General features: G+C 58.9%; 1 protein-coding gene and 2 long non-coding RNA genes across 12 annotated transcripts in view; 1 reads left to right on the top strand and 2 right to left on the bottom strand.

Annotated features, from left to right (window-relative positions):
* Positions 1-9,952: 9,952 nt before the first annotated feature.
* SPNS3 (SPNS lysolipid transporter 3, sphingosine-1-phosphate (putative)) overlaps positions 9,953-21,164 on the top strand; it is a 34,227-nt gene continuing 23,015 nt past the window's right edge. Inside the window, exons 1-8 of one of the 10 annotated variants that reach the window (XM_059149497.1) lie at positions 9,953-10,543; positions 13,360-13,425; positions 17,422-17,558; positions 18,027-18,178; positions 18,807-18,873; positions 19,537-19,630; positions 19,984-20,146; positions 20,420-20,572. In XM_059149497.1, coding sequence (XP_059005480.1) covers positions 10,306-10,543; positions 13,360-13,425; positions 17,422-17,558; positions 18,027-18,178; positions 18,807-18,873; positions 19,537-19,630; positions 19,984-20,146; positions 20,420-20,572 — 1,070 coding nt within the window. In that variant the 5' untranslated portion in view covers positions 9,953-10,305. Of the gene's footprint in view, positions 10,544-11,794; positions 11,923-12,713; positions 12,793-13,359; positions 13,426-17,421; positions 17,559-18,026; positions 18,179-18,806; positions 18,874-19,481; positions 19,631-19,983; positions 20,147-20,419; positions 20,573-21,164 lie in introns of those variants that run through there. The other 9 variants (XM_059149494.1, XM_059149495.1, XM_059149502.1 and 6 more) reach the window with 9 other exon arrangements.
* On the bottom strand, positions 14,415-16,809 carry LOC131816601 (uncharacterized). The gene is made up of 3 exons (XR_009348115.1): positions 15,552-16,809; positions 15,205-15,312; positions 14,415-15,023 (listed from the first exon to the last, which is right to left on the bottom strand). It is a non-coding gene; the product is annotated as an uncharacterized LOC131816601 (long non-coding RNA).
* Positions 17,553-19,483, bottom strand: LOC131816602 (uncharacterized). Its single transcript, XR_009348116.1, has 3 exons — positions 19,182-19,483; positions 18,002-19,019; positions 17,553-17,797 (listed from the first exon to the last, which is right to left on the bottom strand). It is a non-coding gene; the product is annotated as an uncharacterized LOC131816602 (long non-coding RNA).

The raw sequence follows: 21,164 nt of genomic DNA, 5'->3' as shown, positions 1-21,164 counted from the left end.
GCACACAGGAGGACTGAGGCCCAGGCACAACCCAGAGTCCAGCCCCGGGGCCTTTGCCCGGCTGGCTGTCGCTGGAGATCCCTCACTTAAGGGTCTCCCCAGAAGGCATGTACTGCCGGGAGTGTCCCTGGAGACCCTCTCAGGGGCACACTGATCACGGAGACTCATGCCGCCTAGCTTGGAATGCGGGTCTCGCCTTGGTGTTTGGCGACATCTGGTGGTCTTGGGCCACCCAGCGGCGGATTGCCTTAAAGGCCGACAGATCCTCAGAAGCAAAGAGCTTACCCAGGCACAGGACTTCATTTCCTAGAGAGGGTTCGGAGAGGAGCCCTGACCCACCTGGAAGCACGTAGCAGTTCCTTCCTTCCTTTACAGAAACGCGAATGAACACGGCCTGAGGGCCAGTGACTGTGGCACTGGTGTACTGGGGCTACCGAGAGGGACAGCAGAGGTAAAACATGAACAAATGAACAAGAAAACCATTGGACTGTGATATAGAGCTGGGACAGAGAGGGACTGGGTGACGTCCTTAAATGGAGTGGTCAGGGAAGGCTTCTTGGAGGAGGTGACCTTGAAGCTGAGATCTGAGTAAGAAGAAGCCTGGAGTGCAGAGGTCTCCCAGAGCAGCACTCCAGGGGGAGGGGGCGGTAGAAGTCCCTGAAATGGCGTTGAGCTTTGAGGAACAGAGAATGCCATGTAGCTCTAACCCAGCAAGCAAGTGGAGGGATAAGAAGATGTGAGGCCAAGACCACAGGTCAAGGACACAGTGAAGGGCCTGCAGGCCGGGGAGGGGTCTGGTGCTAGGCCACACATGGTGCTAGGCCTGGGAAGATGTTCTAAGCAGGGGAGGGACTTTACGAAGATCAAGGGCTGTGGAACAGCGTGTGGACCCAGCGGGGTGGTGGTAGGCCAGTCAGCTTCCCGCCGCAGTGGCACAGGCGAGAGGAGGGGGCCCAGGACAAGGCTGGCCATGATGGAGAGGGAAGACGGGATGGACTCAACCGTGTTCTAGAGGCAGGTTGGACAGATTTGCGGAAGGCCTGGGTGTGTGCGTGGAGGGAGGGACTCACTCACACCACCTGTGCCCCACGTGGATGACCAGGCCACGATAGATGTGAGAAGGCCAGGGAGGGGCATTTCAAGGCGAGAAACCAGGAAGTCTGTTTGGGCCATGCATTTGCGATGCCTGGAGGACATCCAGGTGGAGGCATTGGGAGATGGTCGGAGCTGTGCTGAGGCCTCAGGAGCTGGGAGGGTGGAAAGAGGCCAGGGTCGAAGTCTCAGGCAGATGAGGCATGACCAGGAGGTCCACCGAGGATGTGGGCGAGAAGTGCTTCTGACTTCCTGGCCACAGAAGCTGTGAGAACATATTGTTGACATTTTAACGACTTTATTGAAATACCATCCACATGCCATTCAATGCCTTCATTTAAAACATGCGATTCAGGTGTGGCTTGTTTTGTTCTTTTGGTCTATGCAGGTGCGTGCAGCCCTGACTGCGGCCAATTTTAGGACTTTTCATTATCTCCAAAACAAGCCCTGTGCCCTGGGGCTGTCCCCCTGCTCCCCATCCCCCACCCACAGGGAGCCCCCTGGTGTGCCCAGCGGAGAGCACACCAGACTCCCTCAGCAGGTCCCAAGAGTGCCTTGCGTCACGCTTTCAAAACCGAGAGTTCTGTCTGGCTCTTTCGCTGGTGAAGGCTGGAGCGGCAGAAACGCCATTCTTTTTTTTTTTTTTTTAAAGATTTTATTTATTTATTTGACAGACAGAGATCACAGTAGACAGAGAGGCAGGCAGAGAGAGAGAGAGGGAAGCAGGCTCCCTGCTGAGCAGAGAGCCCGATGTGGGACTCGATCCCAGGACCCTGAGATCATGACCTGAGCCGAAGGCAGCGGCTTAACCCACTGAGCCACCCAGGCGCCCCAGAAACGCCATTCTGACGTGGGGTCGGCTCTGGCTCCCAGGCCACTGGCCTGAGAAGCGCGTCTCACTCACTCATTCACACAGGCTGTCCTGCTGTCCGTCTTCCTGCTCTGGTCGAGGCCTCCAGCTGAGGCAGAAAGGGCTCACCCACGACCTCTCCCTTGAAGGGTTTGTTCGCCTGTGCAGGAGACAGGAACTCCCACGAATGAGCAGCAGTATCATGATAAAAGTAAGCACTCAGCCAAGCCTGCGGGCTTCCTGGAGGAGGCGACCTCTGAGTGGGGTTTGGAAACACAACCAATAGGAGGAATATCCAGAACTGCTACCCAGTCCGCAGAGCCCATGTGAAGAGGGGCTTCAGCAGGCACCAAGTCCTGGCTTTGTGGGTGCAGCTTTGCCCTGGAACTCCACGGCCCCGACGCAGATGCAGTTTCGCCCCCTGGATCCCCGAAGCCCTGTGGCAGGCACAGCTTTTCCCTCCAGGACCCCGTGGCTCCAGTGTGGGCGTGGCTTCACCCTTGGGACCTCCGTGGCCATGAGGCTGGCAGCCACAGGTGTGGGGCACAGACCTGTGCGGCTTGTTTTGTCCCCGCATTACTTCTGCATGTGATTGTAAACACCCGCACGTCACTGATTTTTCCTTTCTTCTCTGCTATTCCAGAAATCTGGTGCATGCGGAGGAGGTGAGCAGGTAGGTGTACACGGAGGGTACAGCATGGCTTGGAGCCAGACAGGGGGTTGCGCCGGCTCCGCGCCCAGCTTCCTAGTCCGACCGTCACAGCTGGTCCCCGGGCGGCTGCAGGCCCAGCCCCGGGGGAGGTGCTCCCACAGTGTCTGCCGTAGAGTTACTGGCCAGTAAAGAAAGAAAGAGAGAGAAGATAGGAAAACCACGCCCTGTAATCTCTTTGTGGGACCGGCCAGGTGACCTCTATTGGGTGTACCCCTCTGCACTGTCCCAGTATGTATACGCTATCCACGTGGCCGGTTCCACCATGTGGCGTGCGGCCACACGGACAGAACACTTAGTTCCCCGTAGTGGCCCATGCTCGCTTGTGTCCTATTAGCAAACCGCCTCGAGTGACCCGGCGCCTCGAGTGACCCAACGCCTCCAGTGACCAGGAAGCTCGGGGCCTTCCCGCACGCCCCGCGGGGCCTCGTGCCTGCGGTTCCAGCTTGTGGCCACAGGGTGTCACTGTGGCCGCCGATCCCCCAGGGAAGGAGGCTCTGGGGCCCTTTTGAAACTGCCCTATGCCCAGCGAGGGGCCCTCCAGGCTGGAGGCCCCAAGCATACAGCTCTCTCTCTTTCCCACGCACCTCCTGCTAGCTCAGGAGCTCCGGGTTAGGACAGTTTCCAGCACCTGCTGCCTCTTAGACCCAGACATAGTGGGGATCCCCAGCGGGAGCTGGTCACGCCCTCCTGTCACACTCCTCTTCCCGGGAATGTGGAGGCCAGCTGGGCACTGCTGTGGTTGGCCAGTCATGGAAGACACTTGCTCACCCAGTGGACACCTGCCCTCCTGGCCTCCCTCACTAGGGGCAGCTTCCCAGGAGCCAACCCTGCCCATGGGTCCCGAGGAGTGCCTCCTGGGGCGTTTGCAGGGGCAGTTTCCTCCCTGATCACCACACATGAGCACAGTGGGGAGAAACCTTCCTTCTTGTGTGTGGCCAGCCTGCAAACTGCTGTCCAGTGAACGGCAGGTCCGGTGATGACATCCGTGCCATCACCCCCCCTGCAGTGAACCAGGCTGGCCCGTGTGACTGATGGGGTACAGCAGAATATGGGCCCCCAAGGCGGGTCCACAAAGGCACTGACGTTTCTGCGCTGTCCCCGTTGGATTGCTCGCTCAGAGGAGGTCCAGCCCCCTCCCTGGGAGGACACTCGGACGCTGTTGCGGAGACCAGCGGAGCCCAGAACCAATGTGCCAGCGTGTGAGGGACCCATCTTGGAGGTGGGCCCTCCAGCTCCAGTCCGGCCTGTGGCACTGACCCCTCCCTGCAGGCACACAGGAGGCTCTGAGCCTGGACGCCCAGCAAGCTGCCCCAAATTCCAGATCCACCGAAACTGTGGAAGGTAATGACAAATAAACAAGTTGGTTCTTTAAAGACCGAAGTTTTGGGGGTGATTTGTCATGTAAATGCAGAGAGGTACCCAAAGACCAACACCATAAGGATCTCAGGGAGGAAGGGGGCAAAGCCCAGAGTTTCCAATGCTGTCCTGATGCTGTGGGTTCGCCACCCCCAAGCCCTCCTGCTTCCCTGGCCCCCAGGGGGCAGTTCCTGTCCTCGTGTTGCCGTTGCTGGGTGGGCTATGCCTTGGCTATGTCCTCTGAGAGCGACTTGGGTGTTTCCGAGGAGCGATTCCCAGGTGATTTTCTGTTGTCTCTAGTGTGTGAGGCTGGATATCACCTTCATTTTTTTAAAGGGACCTACGTTTAAACTCTCTCAGGTCCCCCTCCGGAAGGGCCTCTATTCAAGATACTCTCAAATGAACCGTGTTAGCCCAGTGCCTGGGAACCAACCAGCCAACCGCCAAGGTTGCTTTGTATTTATTTTCATTATGTTTACCTTGGCGAGGTCATTCTGCATACACCTTTTGTGCCTTCTGACCGACCCTTCGCCGCCGTACCCCGAGCCCATGTGAGGTTGCCGCAGACCCCTGTTAGGGGAAATGTTGTCCATTATTCAGAACAAGTCCCCTGAAGCCCGGAGCCCAGAAAATTGCCCCTTTTTTGATAGTGTGATCACCATATTTACTCTTTCTAATTGTGGTAAAACACACATCCCACAAAATGTACCGTGTTCACCATCTGTCCATGTCCAGTTCAGGGGAACTGAGCCCATACCCCTTGTACGGCCTTCACCACGGCTCATCTCCAGGACCTCCCATCTCCCCAGACGGATGCGCTGTCCCTGTTCCACACTGACCCCCGGCCCCCTGGCCCCTCGGCCCCGGCATGCCCATCCAGTCTGTCCACATGTCCGGCTGCATGAAACCACACAGTACTTGTGCTCTGGGACCGGCGTGTGTCACTGGGAGCATCCCGTATCCGTGCTGCGGCGGGTGTCAGAAGGCCATTCCTTCTTAGGACTGAGTCCTGTCCCACTGTACAGACAGGCCGCATCCTGCCGACCCTTTCGCTCGCTGATGGACATTTGGGCTGTTTCTGGCCTTATGCTGCTGTGACCGGTGCTGCTGCGGACATTTGCCTGAGGCCCTTCTCTTGAGGCTCGGACATACGCCCACAGGCTTTTCAGGGAAAGTTATTTTGAACATGTCACACCTTACTCAGCAGAACCCATAGATACTGCAGGCCAGACACCCCTGCTCTCGTGGTGGGTGGGAGGGGATGGCCACACCGTGGGGCTTGGCAGCCGGCACGGGCCCATCCAGCCCCTTCCTGGGATGGTGGCTATCTTTCCCGCCCGTCGAAAACAGTATTTCCCATTCTTGTTTCTGCTCCTGAGAAGCAGGACTGTGGTGTCCTGGCTCTGGCATGCGAGGCCCGATGGTGGCCCCATCTCCTTGGTGATCCCTGGAGGAATGAGCAGGTCTGCTCCCTGGACGCCTTAGGGAGCGTGCAGCCCCACCGACAGATAGATGAACACCAACCCAGAAGCCGAGTGGACCTTGGGGGGCTGTCCAAGCAGTGTGGGTGCCTGGGCTCTGCACCCGAACATTCGAGACTGTGTCATCCTGCTGGCCCCCAGCTTTGCTGCCACGACGCCCCTGGGCACAGCCTCCTCCAGACCCTACCTCCCGGGAGACACATCCCATGTCCTTGGTGGGAGCCTGCCCTCTGCCCTCCCTGCTGAGCCCTGCCAGCCTGATGGGACACATCCTGGGAGCTGGGAAGCCCGGGGCGGGCTGGTGTTCTAGCCCGGCGGAGCGTGGGCCGGACCCTGGAGCGTGGTGACCACCAGCAGCTCTGTCTCACGCTTGTCACGTGAAAAGCTCTCGCGTCGTTGGCAGGACACAGGCACCTGTGTGCACGTACTGGGTCTGTTCTCATCGCTCTACCCGAGGATATAGCTCGGCCTGTCCCATAGCTGAGGGTGGGTCCGGGATCGACGTCCCCACCACCTGAGCCAGGGGAACCCCACTTTGCTGAACGGCCACCCCGAGCACTTCCTCAACACCTGGCCAAATTCTGGGAAGTTTTCAAGGATGACCTTGTCTACAGCACAGCATCCACGCAGCCGCAGGAGCAGGGGCGCGTGCTGGCAGGACCCGGATCGCGGGTGAGGAGCCTGGGCTGTGCGGACCAGAGGGACGCCCGGCGACCTAGCCCCGTGGGCAGGCCTTCAGCCCTGGGGCTGCTCGTGCTCTTGTTCCAGAGCCTGATTCTGAGCTTCCCCATGCTGTGCCAAGACCACCCCCACCCCCCAGGCTGTGGGAGCGTCCCTGACCCGCAGTAGTAAAGGCCAGCCTCCCCCTCCACAGACGCCTCCTATGAGGCCCCCCTTCCCCCACACTGGGCCAGCAGGGAAAGCTCCACGCACTTGACCCTGATGGTTCGATAGTTCACTGCGTGACTATCCCCATGAGGACCCTGAGGCCCACAGGGGTTGTGGCCTTGCCCTAGGTGCGGCTCGGAAGAAGCAAAGTTGGAACTTGAGCCCTGGTCGGTCGTCCTGCAAAGCTCACATTCTTGACGTGTCTCCAGACTGGCTTTTTCTTGGCTTGCTTTAGTGCGTTTTAAAAAGTCGCCGTGAACCTCACATAATGTTAAGACTAAACATTTCAGAGCATACGGTCCAGTGGATCCAGTGGCATTCGGTCCTTTCAGTGTTGTGACACCACCACCTTTGTCTGGTTCCAACACATCCCATCACCCCTTGCAAGACCCCAAACCCACCGATCATTTCCTGCTCCTCCCAGCCCCTGGCAACCACGAGTCTGCTTTCTGTGTCTGTGGCCTTAACCACCCAGAATATTTTGCATAAATGGAATCACACAGTGTGTGACCCCAGTGCGTGATTTCTGTCACTTAGCGTAGTGTTTCGAGGGTCAGTGTTCAGCCACGAGGATCAGGACCCCATCCCTTTTTGTGCCTGGACAATATTTCATTGCATGCACAACCTGCATTTGGTTTGCCTGTTTTTTTATTTGTTTGCTCTTGGTAGGCAGCAAAGTTTATCGAGTGATAGTGAAGTTGATTGAAAGATAGAGTACAAACTCCAGAAGAGGGAGGGGACCGAGAGGGTTTACCAGCCTGTTTACCAGCTGGTGGGCTTTTGGGCCGTCTCTGCCTTTGGGCAATGGCAAGTAGTGCTTCTGTGGACATTCATGGGCATGTACTTGCCCAAGTCCCTGTTTTCAACCCTTCTGGGTATACACCTAGGAGCGGAATTGCTGGTCATGGGGGTAATTCCAAGTTTGACCTTTTTGGAGAACAACTACAGTGTTTTCCATGGAAGCTGAACCATTTTTCCATTCCCACTAGCAATGTATGAAAGTTTTAATTTACCCACACATCCACACCAAACTTGTTATTTTTTTTTTAATGAAAAAAATTTTACTCCCAGTCATGTTAGTGTGTGTGAGTGGGTTTCTCATTGGTGTTTTTTTTTTTTTTTTTAAGAGACAAAGCATCTTCCATGACACTATTCCAGTGAGAACATTTGCAGACCCAATGCAGAGCCCACCTGGGAGCTGTGCAAAGGACGTCCATCTTCATTGTGGTGAGGACTGGCCTTTCCTTAGGGCCGAGCGACTGTGAGCATCTCTTCACACGCACATTGGCCCTTTGTACATCCTTGCAGAAACCTACCCAAGTCTGCTGCCTGTTTCTTTCTTTCTTTTTTTTTTTTTTAGATTTTATTTATTTATTTGTCAGAGAGAGAGCGAGTGAGAGCGAGCACAGGCAGACAGAGTGGAAGGCAGAGGCAGAGGGAGAAGCAGGCTCCCTGTGGAGCAAGGATCCCGATGTGGGACTCGATCCCAGGACGCTGGGATCATGACCTGAGCCGAAGGCAGCTGCTTAACCAACTGAGCCACCCAGGCGTCCCTGCTGCCTGTTTCTAATTGGGTTGTTCATCCTTTTGTGCTTTGCTTATTGGGAAATGATCTCCGACTTATAGAAAAATTACAATATGGTATGGAAAACCCATGCCATCTTTACCCAAACTCCTCTCCTCTTTACATCTTGCCCTATCGGCTCTCGTGTGGTCTCTACCTTTCTTCCCCTGAATGACTTGAGGGCCAGTTGCATATACCGCAGTCATTACCCTTATATACTTTGGCATAAGGTCTTCATCTACACAAACACGTCACCGTCATCAACTTCAGTACGACCATGCTGGTGTCTGTCTTCCAGGTCTACCGTCTGCATTCCGGTCTTATTAGCTGATCCAGTAACACGTGATTCCCTCCAGTGCAGGACCCTGTCTGGACAACCTGTTGCACTGACTTATCATAGCTCTTTCACCTCCTTTAATCTAAACAAGACCTTGGTCTACCTGAGTCCTTGAGGACTTTGGTATTTTGGATAATACCCTTCCTTAAAGGGGCATTTGGGTGGTTTAGTTGGTTAAGTGTCCGACTCTTGATTTCAGCTCTGGTCCTGATTGCAGGGTCGTGGGATCAAGCCCTGTGTCAGGCTTCCTGCTTGGCATGCAGTCTGCTTGGGATTCTCTCTCCCTTTGCCCCCCCCCCCACCCCCATGTGCATGCTCTTTCTCAAGGAAATAAATAAATCTTAAACAGTGAATATAGTCCCTACTGAAAAGATCGTGTTCCACACCCACACCGTGCAGTCTAGGGAGTGGAACCTGGAGCGCATGCAAGCGCTCGCACACAGATGGTCTGGACGGCTTTATTTACAACCACCAGAACCTACAGTCCACTGACATGTCCTCCAGCAGATGAACGGATAAATAAAATGTGGTCCATCCAGACAATGGCGTGTTATGCAGCATGAACGTTAGTGACTCCCCAAGCCATGACACGACGTGGAAGCCCCGTCAATGCATGTCGCTGAGTGAACAAGGCAGTCTGGAGGGGCTCTCTATCATTGATTCTGACCCTGTGGCTTCCTGGAAGACACAGCTATGGGGGGGAGGGGGTCCAACAGGAGTGATTGCCAGGGGCGGGCAGGGACGTGGACAGCGCACAGAGGACTTTTAGGTCAATGGAACTTCCCTGTGTGGTACTCCAAGGACAGATAGACCTCAGACCCTGGTCTAACCCCCAGAACGTGCACCATCAAGACCAAACCCTGATGTAAGTGATGGCCGTTGAGTTACAATGACGTGTGAGCGTAGGCTCATCAGTCATCACAACGTGCCCATGGTGGGGGTGTTGACAGTGGGGAAGACCATGGGTGTGGGGGGGCAGCGGGTGTGTGAGAGAACCAGCGGCTGCTCAATCTTGCTGTGGTCCTAAAACTTCCCTAGAACATAGTCTAGTAAAAACAATACTGTGTCCTGCAGTTTGGGTGTGTCTGACGTTTCCTCATTAGATTAGGGTGGTGGATTGCTGATGGGAACACTGCCTCGGTGACATAGGGCCAGCTCAGAGCCTCTTGGGGGAGATGCACACATCCTCTGCTCTTGGCGGTGGTGTTCCTTTAATTGGTCTGGACATTGCCTGGTTCCTCTACTGCACAGTTACAGCCCCAATAAACATCCTGTAAAGAGACCGTTGGAGACTGTGCCAGTACCCAGCCTCTCTTCCAAACCACCCCCTGGATTTTTTTTTTTTTAAGATTTTTATTTATTTACTTGATAGAGAGAGACCACAAGTAGGCAGAGAGGCAGGCAGAGAGAGAGGAAGGGAAGCAGGCTCCCTGCTGAGCAGAGAGCCTGACACGGGGCTCCATCCCAGGACCCCGGGATCATGACCTGAGCCGAAGGCAGAGGCTTAACCCACTGAGCCACCCAGGTGCCTCCACCCCCTGGATTTTGAATCCGTTGTGCTCCTGGCGACAGTCCCTCCATCACTCCTCTGCTCCACCCCCATGGGGCCCCAGAGCAGAGCAGGTGCTGACCTCACTCCCAGCTGGGTGCTGCTCTCCTGGCCAGCACTTAGCCTTCCCGGTTTGGCCCAGCTCATGTCCTGCGCTTGCCGCCCAGGTCCTGTGTGGGCAGCCCTCGAACCTTTTTGGAGACTAGGGCTCCGAAGACTCAACTCATTTCCTGTCGCATGAAGCTTCTCTTCCTCACTGCAGCTGCCGAAGCCACAGTCTAGGTCGAGGGGACCGTCATGTCCGGCCTCCCAGTATGGGCCCCCCCCGTGGGCCTCAGATCTGGGGCTGGTGAAACCTCCGGGGCCAGCCGGGGGCTGGCTTGGCAGGAACCTGAGATAAGATGCTGAGCAGTTAGGGCAGCTGCTCTGAGGTCGGGAGGCCGGGAGCCCACAGGAAGTGACTCGGTGCAGAGCCCATGTGCCTCTGCCCTGACACCTCCGGGACAGGAACTCAGGCTGTCATGGATGGCGGCACGTCGGCGGAGAGCCGGGTGCCCAGGCCGGGCAGGCAGCCTGGAGCCTCGGGAGAAGGTGCGTGGGCCCCCCGGATGGTGTCCAGCCCGTGGAGCCTGTCCCGCGGGAGAGCTCGTGCGGCCGCCGCAGTCCTCTGCTACATCAACCTGCTCAACTACATGAACTGGTTCATCGTCGCAGGTGAGGTGGCCCTGGTGGATGGCACCCTGGGAAGCACCTGTGGCCGCCAGCTCACGGCCGCGCCCCCCCCCGGCCAGTACTGCATGCCCACGGGGCCCCATGTCCTGCAGACCGTCCCCTCGTGCAGGGCGGCCCTGCCCTTCTCAGCCCTGGAGGGGTTCCAGCCAAGCCCCAACGGGGTGAGGGGGGCTTGGAGGTCCCATCCCAGCCCCCACCCAGGCGTGTGCACACAGCAGGGCGGCGAGGGCCGCAGGGAGGGCTGCTCCTTCGGGGGAAGGACTGGAGGTTCGGGTGGGACGCTGAGGGAGGCTGTGGCTGGCAGGGTGGGCACGAGATGGCGGGCCGCATGCTTCTGGGACCGGGGGTTGTGTGCAGGCCTCGCACATTCTGACCTCCTTCGTGGAGGCCCCGAGGCGCCCGCCCGCTCTTCTCAGCCACATTCACCTAACTCACTCGTTCACGCCTTCAGACAAGACATAACCCCCTTTTCTCTCTTGATCACTGAATCATTCAAGATTGACTGAACGACCCTGTGGGCAGACCCAGGGAGGGTCCGTCCATTGGTTCCAGAGCTTGGGAATGCCCACGTCGTGGGGCCGAGGGAAGCCCAGGCCGGGCTGGGGGGCTGCTGTATGGGGTCACCTGCAGCAGCCCTGAGGCCAGGACCCCAGTGCACCAGAGACAGGCTCAGCCTACCAGGCAGGGACGGAGCAAGCAGGATGCGAGCTGCAGACGCCATCCGTCTCTGGGGAGCTCAGAGGGCACACACAGGACTGAGCAGGCTGGACGTTTGCTGGGTGGCCCCGGGACGGCAACTGAGGGTTCTGGCCGAACTCAGAACATGGGGCATTTGGGTGGGTCTGAAGCTGAGAATGTTGGAGGCAGGAGGTGGGGTGAGGGGAGGGTGCTGAGTGAGGGGTCAGCGTGGGCCCAGGTGATGGAGCAGGAGGAGTGCTCTGGCGAGGTGGCTGGAGGGGAGACAGCAGGGATTGCTCAAAATGGTTTTGGGACCAGATCACAGGCTTCCTGGGTGCCATGCTGGGATTCTGGGCCTTCTGTTGAGGCAATGGGGGGCCATAGACAATTTTGGGGGTGGGGAGACTAGAATGAGATTGGTGCAGGCAGAACAAGCCCAGGGTTCCGGTTCCGGGGCTGCTGCGATGCATTCGGCAGAGGCCTGAGTGGGTGTGGAGGTGTGTGGGGCCAGGGCCCAAGCTGAGCCTGGAGGGGCAGAGAGGCCTGGCGGCCCCGCAGGCTGGGGAGGCCCCAAGTCCCGCCAGCAGAGGCCCTTCCTGTTGGGACTTCCTCCCGCTGGGTGGAAAGCAGGGCTGAGGTCACTTGCTGGGACAAGGAGGCCCGGAGAAGTGAAACCATGCAGGGTGAGTGGCAGGGACCCCTGGGGCGGGCGGTTTTCCCTGCAGCTCCAGTGCCTTGTGGGGAGCAGCTCTTCAGGGCTGAAGGGGAGAAGGAGGCTGAGTCCACTCCCAGCCCTGGAGGCCCTGGGAGGAGCCCAGGAGTGGATACAACCCGGGGCAAGTCTTCTGTCTTATTCATGTGATTAATGTTATTAAAAAGGAAGGACAGACGGACAGGCTGGGACAGCTGCACGCTGTGGCATTTGGGCCCAAAGCAAAGGTCTCAACAAGAATCTGGTACTTGGGCCTGCTGACAGGCCCAACAAGAATCTTGCTTCTTGGCCCTGCTGACAGGTCTTGGAGGTGCGGGTGGGCATTTCTGCAGACCCCATCTGTGGGCAAAGGGGACTGCCTCTGGCTGGGATGCCCACAGCACAGCCGTGGGTGTGGCTGGAGCCCCGTGGGGACCCTGACGGCCTCCGCCTCTGAGGGGACCTGCAGACACCTGCAGGGTCCAGCTCGGATGCCGGCTCATAACCGAATGACCACAAGGATTGCTAAGGGCTTCCTGATGCTGGGGCCTGAGCCTCCCAGCTCAGCTAAGCAGGTGCCTCCACTCTGACTAAGCCCTGCTGACGTACTGCCAAAGGCTCAGGGGCGCTGCATTGGCCTGTGGCCTGGGGGGAACTTGGAAGGGCTTTCGAGGCCCTGCTGGTGTTGCAGCAAGGGTCTGTCTCCCTCAGGGAGCTGGGGCTAAGGTTGGACCCAAGTGGGACCTGTCTCTGAAGCTCTCGGGGGCACCATCTCTCTGCTCATGTCTCTGGAAGCGCATGCTTGTGTGTGCGCATGTGCAGCCCAGGGCACGTGTGTCTTGGCGCGTCCGTGCTCACGCAGGTATGTACATCCAGGAATGTCTGGAGTTTGTACCCAAGCGGGGCTGCCTAGTCATTAACACCGTAGTCTAAGTAAGCTGTGCCCTGGGCAGCAACAGGGAGCCGTCAGCCCCTTGGAGGAGGATGTGAACAGCAGCCCTGCATGAGTGCGAATGCAAGCAGGCCTGTGGCAAGCAGACTCCGTGTGCACGCGTGCGTGTGCGTGTGTGTGTCTGTGCCCCAAGAGTGTGTTTCTCTGTGCATGCCCATTTGTGTGGACGGATGTGGATCTGCGTGTCTGCCTCTCTGTCCCGGGGTGGGTGCTCGTGCGTGAACGTGGGTGTGCGTTTGGGCCTCTGGGGTACATGTTCCTGTATGTGTGCTGATGTGTGCGGGTCTCTCTAGGCGCCGGTCCCCCCATCTGCACGCGTGTGTGCTTGCATGTGTGTGGGAGGAAGGGGACGAGAACAGTGGGCCGCACTCTGTGCTGTGCTGGTCAGCTGGCGCCCCATCCCACAGGCGGGCCAGCTGCCCTTAGAGGCCCAGGGGACCCCTTCCCACGTCCTGAGCACTGTCCGTCTGTCCACAGGGATGCTGCTGGACATACAGAACTTTTTTCAGATCAGCGATAGCAATGCCGGTCTGCTTCAGACAGGTAAGGACTGAGTCCTTGCTCTGGAGCTGGGGCCCGGGTCTCATGCTGGAGCGGGGGTCAGGCTGAGCCCCGCCACGCACCCCTGATGCAGAGGAGGGGCACTGAGGGGTTGGCTGAGGGCCAGCATGGGTGGGAGGATGGAGAAGGTGGGCTGAGCCCTGGCACCTGAGCAGCCGTCTTGGGTTTGAGCGCTGGTGCTGCTGAAGGAGCAGGGGCATGGGGCTGGAGAGCCTCAGGCCACGCTGATGGGTCACTCATCCCTGCCCGGCTCAGCGCAACGCCGGAGACTGGCTGGGGCTGGGCAGTCCTGCTCTGGGCTTTCCTCCACGGACCTGAAAGTTCCGGCCTACAGAACACAGGCAGACGGACCGACAGAGATCTGTATTTGCCGTATGGGTTCATATGGGGTCCAGGAGTGGGGAGCAGTGACACCTCCCATTCCAAGGTCACACACAGACACATAACTAGCCCACGCATGGCTCCTGCCTGTGCTCCCCTCCCGTAACAGTCTGCAACCCCAACACCTCAGAACAAGTCTCTTACGCTGGGGTGCGGGGCCCCTGGGGGGGGGTCACAAACACTTTCTTGGGTCGACATGACCAGAGTTTTGAAAGAATCTATTTACAGACCCTCAAGCCTGGGTTTTTCTTTCCTAAAATGGACATGTCTAAGAAATAGCCTCTGGTTCTTCCTTCCCACCTCTGTTCAAACAGAGACCATCCCTCCTCCCTATTCTGAGTGTTTCTTTGGTGCTCTGCCCTGGGGTGGGAAAGCCTCCGGGGTGCCAGACAGAGGGGATCCCCACGGGTGCTCGGCATCTGCGGGGCAAGCCGTGGAAGCCAGGCAGAGAGCGTGTCAGGAGAAACTCACTGGGGAGGCTTCCTCCAGGCCACATACCCACGGCCCAGTGCCAAGCCTTATCTGGCTGTCCTGCTGGCGCGACGGCCGATTTATCTAGGATTTACAGTTCAGAAGGGAGATGTCTCACGGATGGGTGTCAACACATTTATTTCAATTAGCAAAGATGAAGCCAGCATTTTAACATCTTTCTGACAGGCAGTCAGCCTGATTTGTTGGCTTGATCTGGCAAATAAGGACTGGTTTTGCCCTTTAGAGCCAATGTGTGGAGATAGCAGCCTTTTCCCGTCAGGGATGAGATGGGGTCAGTGATCACATCACATTTCCCAACGTGACCCGCAGCCCCAAGGATTTGGATGAAAATATAGTAAAAAAATACAATAGTGATGGAAATCACATCCTTTGCAACTATTTAAACTTATGACAAGGGTGTTTTAAATGTCAGCTGAACACACGTGTAAGGGTACGTATTTCGAGAAGCTTCTCTCTTAAGGCCCTGGGGCAAAGAGCCAGCAGACCTTGGCTTTAGACCACGTGTGTTTTCCAACTGCTCTTGTCTCGAGGCAGAGGCCAGCAGCAGGTGCCGACCTTTGAGGAGCCAAAGCGAGACCCTCTGGGCTCAGTCCCCACAACCTTCTAGATTAAACAGATGATGGCCGTTGAGTCACTATCCATCTTCCCTGATGCTCCCCCTGCTTAGTGAGCTGGGTTGTCACCACGAGGCTCCCATAAGTGAGATGCTGTGGAGAGAGAAGCATGTGCATGTGTGTGCAAGTGTCGGGGGGTTGTGCACGTGCCCGGGGTGTGCAGTGGGTGAAGGGAGGGTTAGCACTGCAGAAGCAGCCCCGAGAGGTGTGTGGAGAGAGCTGGAGGCCTGACGACCAGGCTCTGTCTCTCCCATGACCTCGGGGGAGTCTTCACCTTCCCCAGTCCTGGTGTAAGGCCTTATGTAAGACCCGAGCCCCACGGTGCTGTTTGTCCACAGAGCACAGAATGCAGGAAGCCCCTGACGGAGAGGGTGTGGCTCAGCTGTAAGATGGAGCAGAGGGTGGGGTCAGCGGCAGTCGGACCTGACCCTCCCAATGGGACAGAAGGTTCCTGGGGTTGGTCCACTGATGGGTAATATTTAAAACCAACACTGATGTGGCCTTCGCTGCGTGCCAGACACTGTCTCAAGTGCCCTGTGAGACTGACCCATTCACCCTTCACAACAATCCCACAGGGTTAGGGATTCTTGTTATGGTTGTGCCGTTCTCCCCATGACAAACCTGAGCCACAGAGAGGCTGTGGGCTTGCTGAAGGTCCCGCAGGTGGGATTTGAGTCCTGGCAGCTGCCTGTAGAGCCCTCCTGTTCACCCCCTGCTCCTTCACTCCTTCCATTTTTTCTCCCAAGCCACCGAATCTGGAGCTGCCAGGAGCCGAGGCATGCACCTGTGTGAGGGTGCCTTCCCCCTAGGGCAGGTTTCTCCATCTCAGGGAGTCTTCGGGGTGAAGCTGTTTATATCTATAAGGGATCCCTGCCCCAAACCTCATAAAACTATTAGAGGATTCAGGGAAATATTTCTACAACCTTCGGGGAGAGAAGATACACCTTAAGAAGACAAACCACCCCGTCCAGAGGAAGAGTGATAGGCTTGAGTCCACAGAGGCTACACTCTTCCGTGCAACAGCAGTTGACACCACAAATGCAGTTAGAGATGACGATGGGTGACAGTTACAAGGCGGTCACCTAATGCTAGGTGCTGCCTGTCCTACGTTTTGTTTTGTTTCATTTTCTCTGTAACCTTCTGTGGGAAGCACAGTTACCATTTCCTATCACTGACTGGAGTGGGGCAGAAGAGTTAAGGAGCTTACCCACAGGCACACAGGTTAGGGTTAGGGTTAGGGTTAGGGTTAGGGTTAGGGTTAGGGTTAGGGTTAGGGTTGTCTTTGGTTCAGGGTGAGAGCCCAGGTCCTCTAGCCCTACCATCTGCATGGTAATTCCAAACGGCAGAGGATGTGAGCTCCGGAACCTGCTCAGCTTCACTGGACAGATGGACGATGCAGACTGAAACACCATCGAGACACTGTCCGCTTTTCAACCGTTAAAGGAGCGAAAACAGTGCGTGCGACTGATGCGTCAGGTGCCAGCCGGGGCCACGGCACGCGCTTCTGCGCCCGCGGACACGGATACGGCCGTGTTGGCAGAAGCTGTTAAATTCTAAACGCCACGGACACCGAGGACCATTTTCTGTGGGGGTATTCGGTCGAACCGTATTAAATTGCCAGGTTTTGTGGGTCCAAACTGGCCTAATTCCTGCAACCGCGGGCGGCTCAGCGGGCTGCTAGAGCCGCCCCAAGAGATGGGAGGGGCTGGGACCGCACCGGGCGGGTCTGGCGCTCATTCGGCTCGGGCCGCGTCAATCATCTGCGCTCAGCGAATGGGGACCGAGGGTGGGCGGGGCCTCGGCGTACGCGGGTCCAGACGGTCCGCTGCACCTGCAGAGAAGGGACCCGAGCTGCGAGGGTCCCCGTGCCCGCGGCGAGTCCCGCAGACGCGCGGCAGCTTCTTCCGCTCGCGGGGCAGCCGCCGGGCTCGCTCGTCCCGCCGCGGGTCGGAGGGTCTGCTTCACCGAGTGGGCAGCACCACGACGGGGTCCGGGACCGGCCGCCGACCCCGCGAAACCCTGCTGGAGGCCGAGCCCGGGCTGACCGCCCTCGCCTCCCGCCGCCCCCACCGCCCCAGCAGGGGTGCGGTAGCAAAATCGGACCCAGCCCGCCGGCCGGTGCGAGGAGAGGGGTTCTGCAGAGACAGGGTCCGGGCAGGGAGCCCTGGGGGCCCCCGAGCTGCCCCGAGGCCGCGTCCGCCCTCACTCTGGGCCACAGCCCCGTGGGCACTTGGGGGCATGCTCAGAGCTGTGCACTGTGAGCCCGCCGGGACCCTCCACTCCCCTTCCCAGTCCCCTTACTCTGGGCGTTGGGTTATGGGTTAGGCGGAGATCGGGGGGTTGGGGTACCTTTTCCTCCTCCTGGCTCCCGCCCACTGCCGCGGTGCCCACTGTAGCATCTGAGCCCGGTTACTCGGGGGGGCCAGGAGGCCCGCACGCACGCCCGCCCGCCGCAGCGGGAGATGCATGCGGCCCTGCCTGTCCCCTCCAGTCTTCGTCTGCTGCCTGCTGCTCTCCGCACCGGTGTTCGGCTACCTGGGCGATCGCCACAGCCGCAAAGCCGCCCTGAGTATTGGGATCTTGCTCTGGTCGGGGACAGGCCTCTCCAGCTCCTTCATCTCCCCCCAGGTAGGTGCCCACACCCCTGCCAGGCCACTGGGGACCTACCCCCGCCTGGTTTCTCCCTTGGAAAGGCGGATGCGCTGGCCTCCGTCCATTCCGGGCTCCAGGCTGGCGGCAGGGGCGCCCTCCAGGGCCTAGGGAGGACCCCCTTAGATGCTGTCCATGGGAGCCTTCCTCTCCTGCACGACCGGCTGCTGCCTGCTGGGGGCGTGTGCGGGTGACCGCTACTGTCCACTGGAACTGGCCTGCCGCGCAAAGGTTGACGCTCAGAAAAAGGGCTCCCTGGACAAGGGGCCGGTTGTGGCTGCAGGCATCAGCAGGGGGCGCCCGTGTGATGCTGGGGGCCCTGGCGGGGAGGCTAGCCAGGGGTCTTTAGCCCGGGCCCCTCCTTCCCTGGGGGCCGTGTCCACACTCTGGTCCCTCCCCCCATGGGTGATCCTGGGACTCACTGGGGTCTTGTGTTTCCTTGCCCAGTATTCCTGGCTCTTCTTCCTGTCCCGGGGGGTCGTGGGCATAGGCTCGGCCAGCTTCTCCACCATTGCGCCCACCGTCCTGGGCGACCTCTTTGTGAGGGATCAGCGGACTCGGGTGCTGGCCATCTTCTACATCTTTATTCCTGTTGGAAGGTTGGTACCACCCAGGACCCACTTCCCTAGGTGGTAAACTGAGGCCCACAGGAGCCAGGACAGAAACTGGACTAGGGATGGAATTTGCATCCCAGCCCTCCCCCTTCCTTGTCCTGTCCCTTTACTTCTCTGGGCCTCAGTTTCCTCATCTGTAAAGGGGGCGAGGACACAGGCCGATGGGCTGTCTTAAGGGTTAGAGATAATACAGGTGTTCCCTCTACCCTAGGACACTGGGGAAGGCCCACTTGGGGCGTGTGTGGGCCTGGGCCAGGCACCCCTGGGGCAGTGAGGGTGGGGGCAGGTTTGTGTAGGTCAGAGTGGGATTTGCAATCTGACCTCTGAGCTCTAATCCGGGTTTCCTGGAATCGCCTGACTCAGGCAGGGCTGAGCCCTGGGTCTTCAGATAGGGCCGCATTGGGCAGTGGTGCAGGGGATGGGCCTGGAGCCAGAGGTCACCAGTGACTTGACCAAGGGCAGCGGACACCTGGGCCTCACGTGGCTCACGTTTCCCGTGCAGGGCTGTGAACAGCAGCAGCGTCTTGGGTGGGGGCCCCAGCTTAGGCTGGCCTTGCCGGCTCGTACCTGCCCCCCACCCTCACTGCCTGCCCTCCTTGCCCCTCTATCGCAGCGGTCTGGGCTACGTGCTGGGGTCGGCCGTGTTGCAGCTGACTGGGAACTGGCGTTGGGCCTTCCGAGTGAGTCCAGCCTCCTCTTCTTCCCTCCAATCCCCCTGGGCCGGCAGGGACTTTCCAGCCTCCAGTGGCCTTAGCCACTTGGCATGGTTGCTGGCGCCATGGGAGGGATCAGACCTTGGCAGCTTCAGACATCCGATGGAACATGGCTGTGGAGGTCATGGCCCTGGGTTCAGATGCTGGCTGCTGGGTTTGCTAGCGGTGTGAGCTCAAGCAAGCGGCTTGTAACGTGGGTGGGGGCCGTACATGCTGCATCGTGGGGTCTCCGGGAGGGACAGCCAAGGGTGGGAACAGCTTGGGGCAGAACATACCTTGCGGGCGCAGGTGGTGAGTCCCCCTGGTCAGGCTCATGAGCCCCGAGGGAGTCGTGTCTACTGGACACATTAAAGGGAGTCCTAAGGGGACACTACTCCGCAGAGAGGTTGTGCTCCTAGGGCTGAGGAGATGTCAAGCTTTCCGTATATCCAGCAGCCAAGAAGTGAGACCCCTGCCCCGCCCCCAGGGAGCAAAGCCCCCCAGACCCTGGGCCATGTGGCTCGTCACCGGCAGGAGCTCCAGGGTCCCAGGCGTGTTTGTGTGGTCCTGAGCTTTCCGGGCCCTCCCATGCCCAGGTCATGCCTTGCCTGGAAGCCGTGGCCTTGATCCTGCTTATCGTGCTGGTTCCAGACCCACCCAGGGGAGCTGCTGAGAAGCAGGAAGAGGTGGCCATGGGGGACCCAAGGAGCAGCTGGTGTGAGGATGTCAGGTACCTGGGGAGAAAGTGAGTGTCCCCGCTCTTCCCTTTGAATCACTGAAAACCCCCGTCTGCCCAGCAGCCCCGCCCTGCCCCGCCCGGCCTCCAGGGAGCCCCAAGGCTCACAGCCTTCTCCCTCCTCTGAGCTCACCAATGGACACACCCCTCCCTCACTTGGAGGACCCCTTCTCGCCCTGCCATGGGACCGTAGGGGCTGGGAAGGAGGCGGTGTGAGCCTGGATGCTGGCTCGGTCGCTGCCTTATCCCCGAGTGACCCGAGACTTGGAACGTTACTCCCTTCCTTTATTCAATGGATGTGATTCTCCCAGGGCTGGGGGGGGGGGATGGGGATGCTGGGAGTTCATCACTCACCTCTGCAGGCCTCGTGGGAGTGCGTCCATCCATGTTCCAGGCATGGGCGGGGAGGCAAACAGGAGTCAACTGCACTCCCAAGCCTCCTGATTTACTGGAATGTGGGGCGCGGACCGGACCAGCTCTCTTTGATACGGAGCCATGCGGCCGGTGGAGGGCACTTGGAGGAAGGTGGGGGCAGCGGGGACAGCTTCCTGGAGAATGTGATCTTGGCTTGGGGCCATCTGGGAGGGGGAGAGCTGGTCCCACAGAGATCGGGGAGGAAGGGCCAGTGAGAAGGAACGCGTGGAGGGGGGAGTGCAGGGCTCGTGGGTGACGCCATGAGAATCCGGAGCACCTGGGGGGCCAGAGTGCCCCCGGGATGGGGCGGTGCATGACAGGGGCAGCCAGCCCGAAGCCCTGGCCCTCTCCCAGGGGTCTCAGCCAGGGCACTTTCTCTTGCAGCTGGAGTTTTGTGTGGTCGACCCTTGGGGTGACGGCCATAACCTTTGTGACTGGAGCCCTGGGCTTCTGGGCCCCCAAGTTTCTGTTTGAGGCCCGTGTGGTGCATGGACTGCAGCCTCCCTGCCTCCAGGATCCGTGCAATAGCCAGGACAGGTGAGGGGCCTCCGGGAGTCCCGGGCGCCGCCCAGGTTAGGGGGCTCCTGGCGGGCAAGTGCTCTGGCCGCTCTGAGCCCCCGAGATCAGCGTCTCTGTACAGAAACCAGGATTTGGGACCTTGGCGGCATGGCAGGCCTGGATCTGCTCCGGCTGAGGTCCTAGGGCTCTGGGGGCCACAGGAGAGGAGCCTCGTCCCCTCTGGGCCCCAGTTCTCCTGCTCTTGGGCTGCTGTGGGGGTCTGGGAGGCACTTGGTATGGGAGTGAGGCTTCTGAGGGGCCTGCGGGACGGTGGGACCTGCGGTGTGAGGCCTTCCCCGTTCACAGATGGCAAATCGAGGTCCGGGGATGCTGCATCCCTTTCAGGGCTGGGAAGTTTGCACGTGCACTGACTCGTGTTCTTTGCCTCATCTGGGGCCCCAAGAGTCCCAGGAAAGCTGCCAGAATGTTGGGATGGGGGAAAAAGCCACCCAGAGGGCAGCGTCCTCCTGTCCCCTCCTTGTCCTGCGCTGTGCCCAGGCCAGCATCTCTCCAGCTCAGCCCCAGGCCCCCGTTACTCCCTTTCTCCTCCTCCTCCTCATCTCTGCTTGGC

This window comes from Mustela lutreola, chromosome 15, assembly GCF_030435805.1.
Source record: "Mustela lutreola isolate mMusLut2 chromosome 15, mMusLut2.pri, whole genome shotgun sequence".
NCBI classification, from domain to species: Eukaryota; Metazoa; Chordata; class Mammalia; order Carnivora; family Mustelidae; genus Mustela; species Mustela lutreola.
The sequence above is the reverse complement of the archived record's forward strand: the minus strand, read 5'-3'. Positions and strand labels throughout refer to the sequence as shown.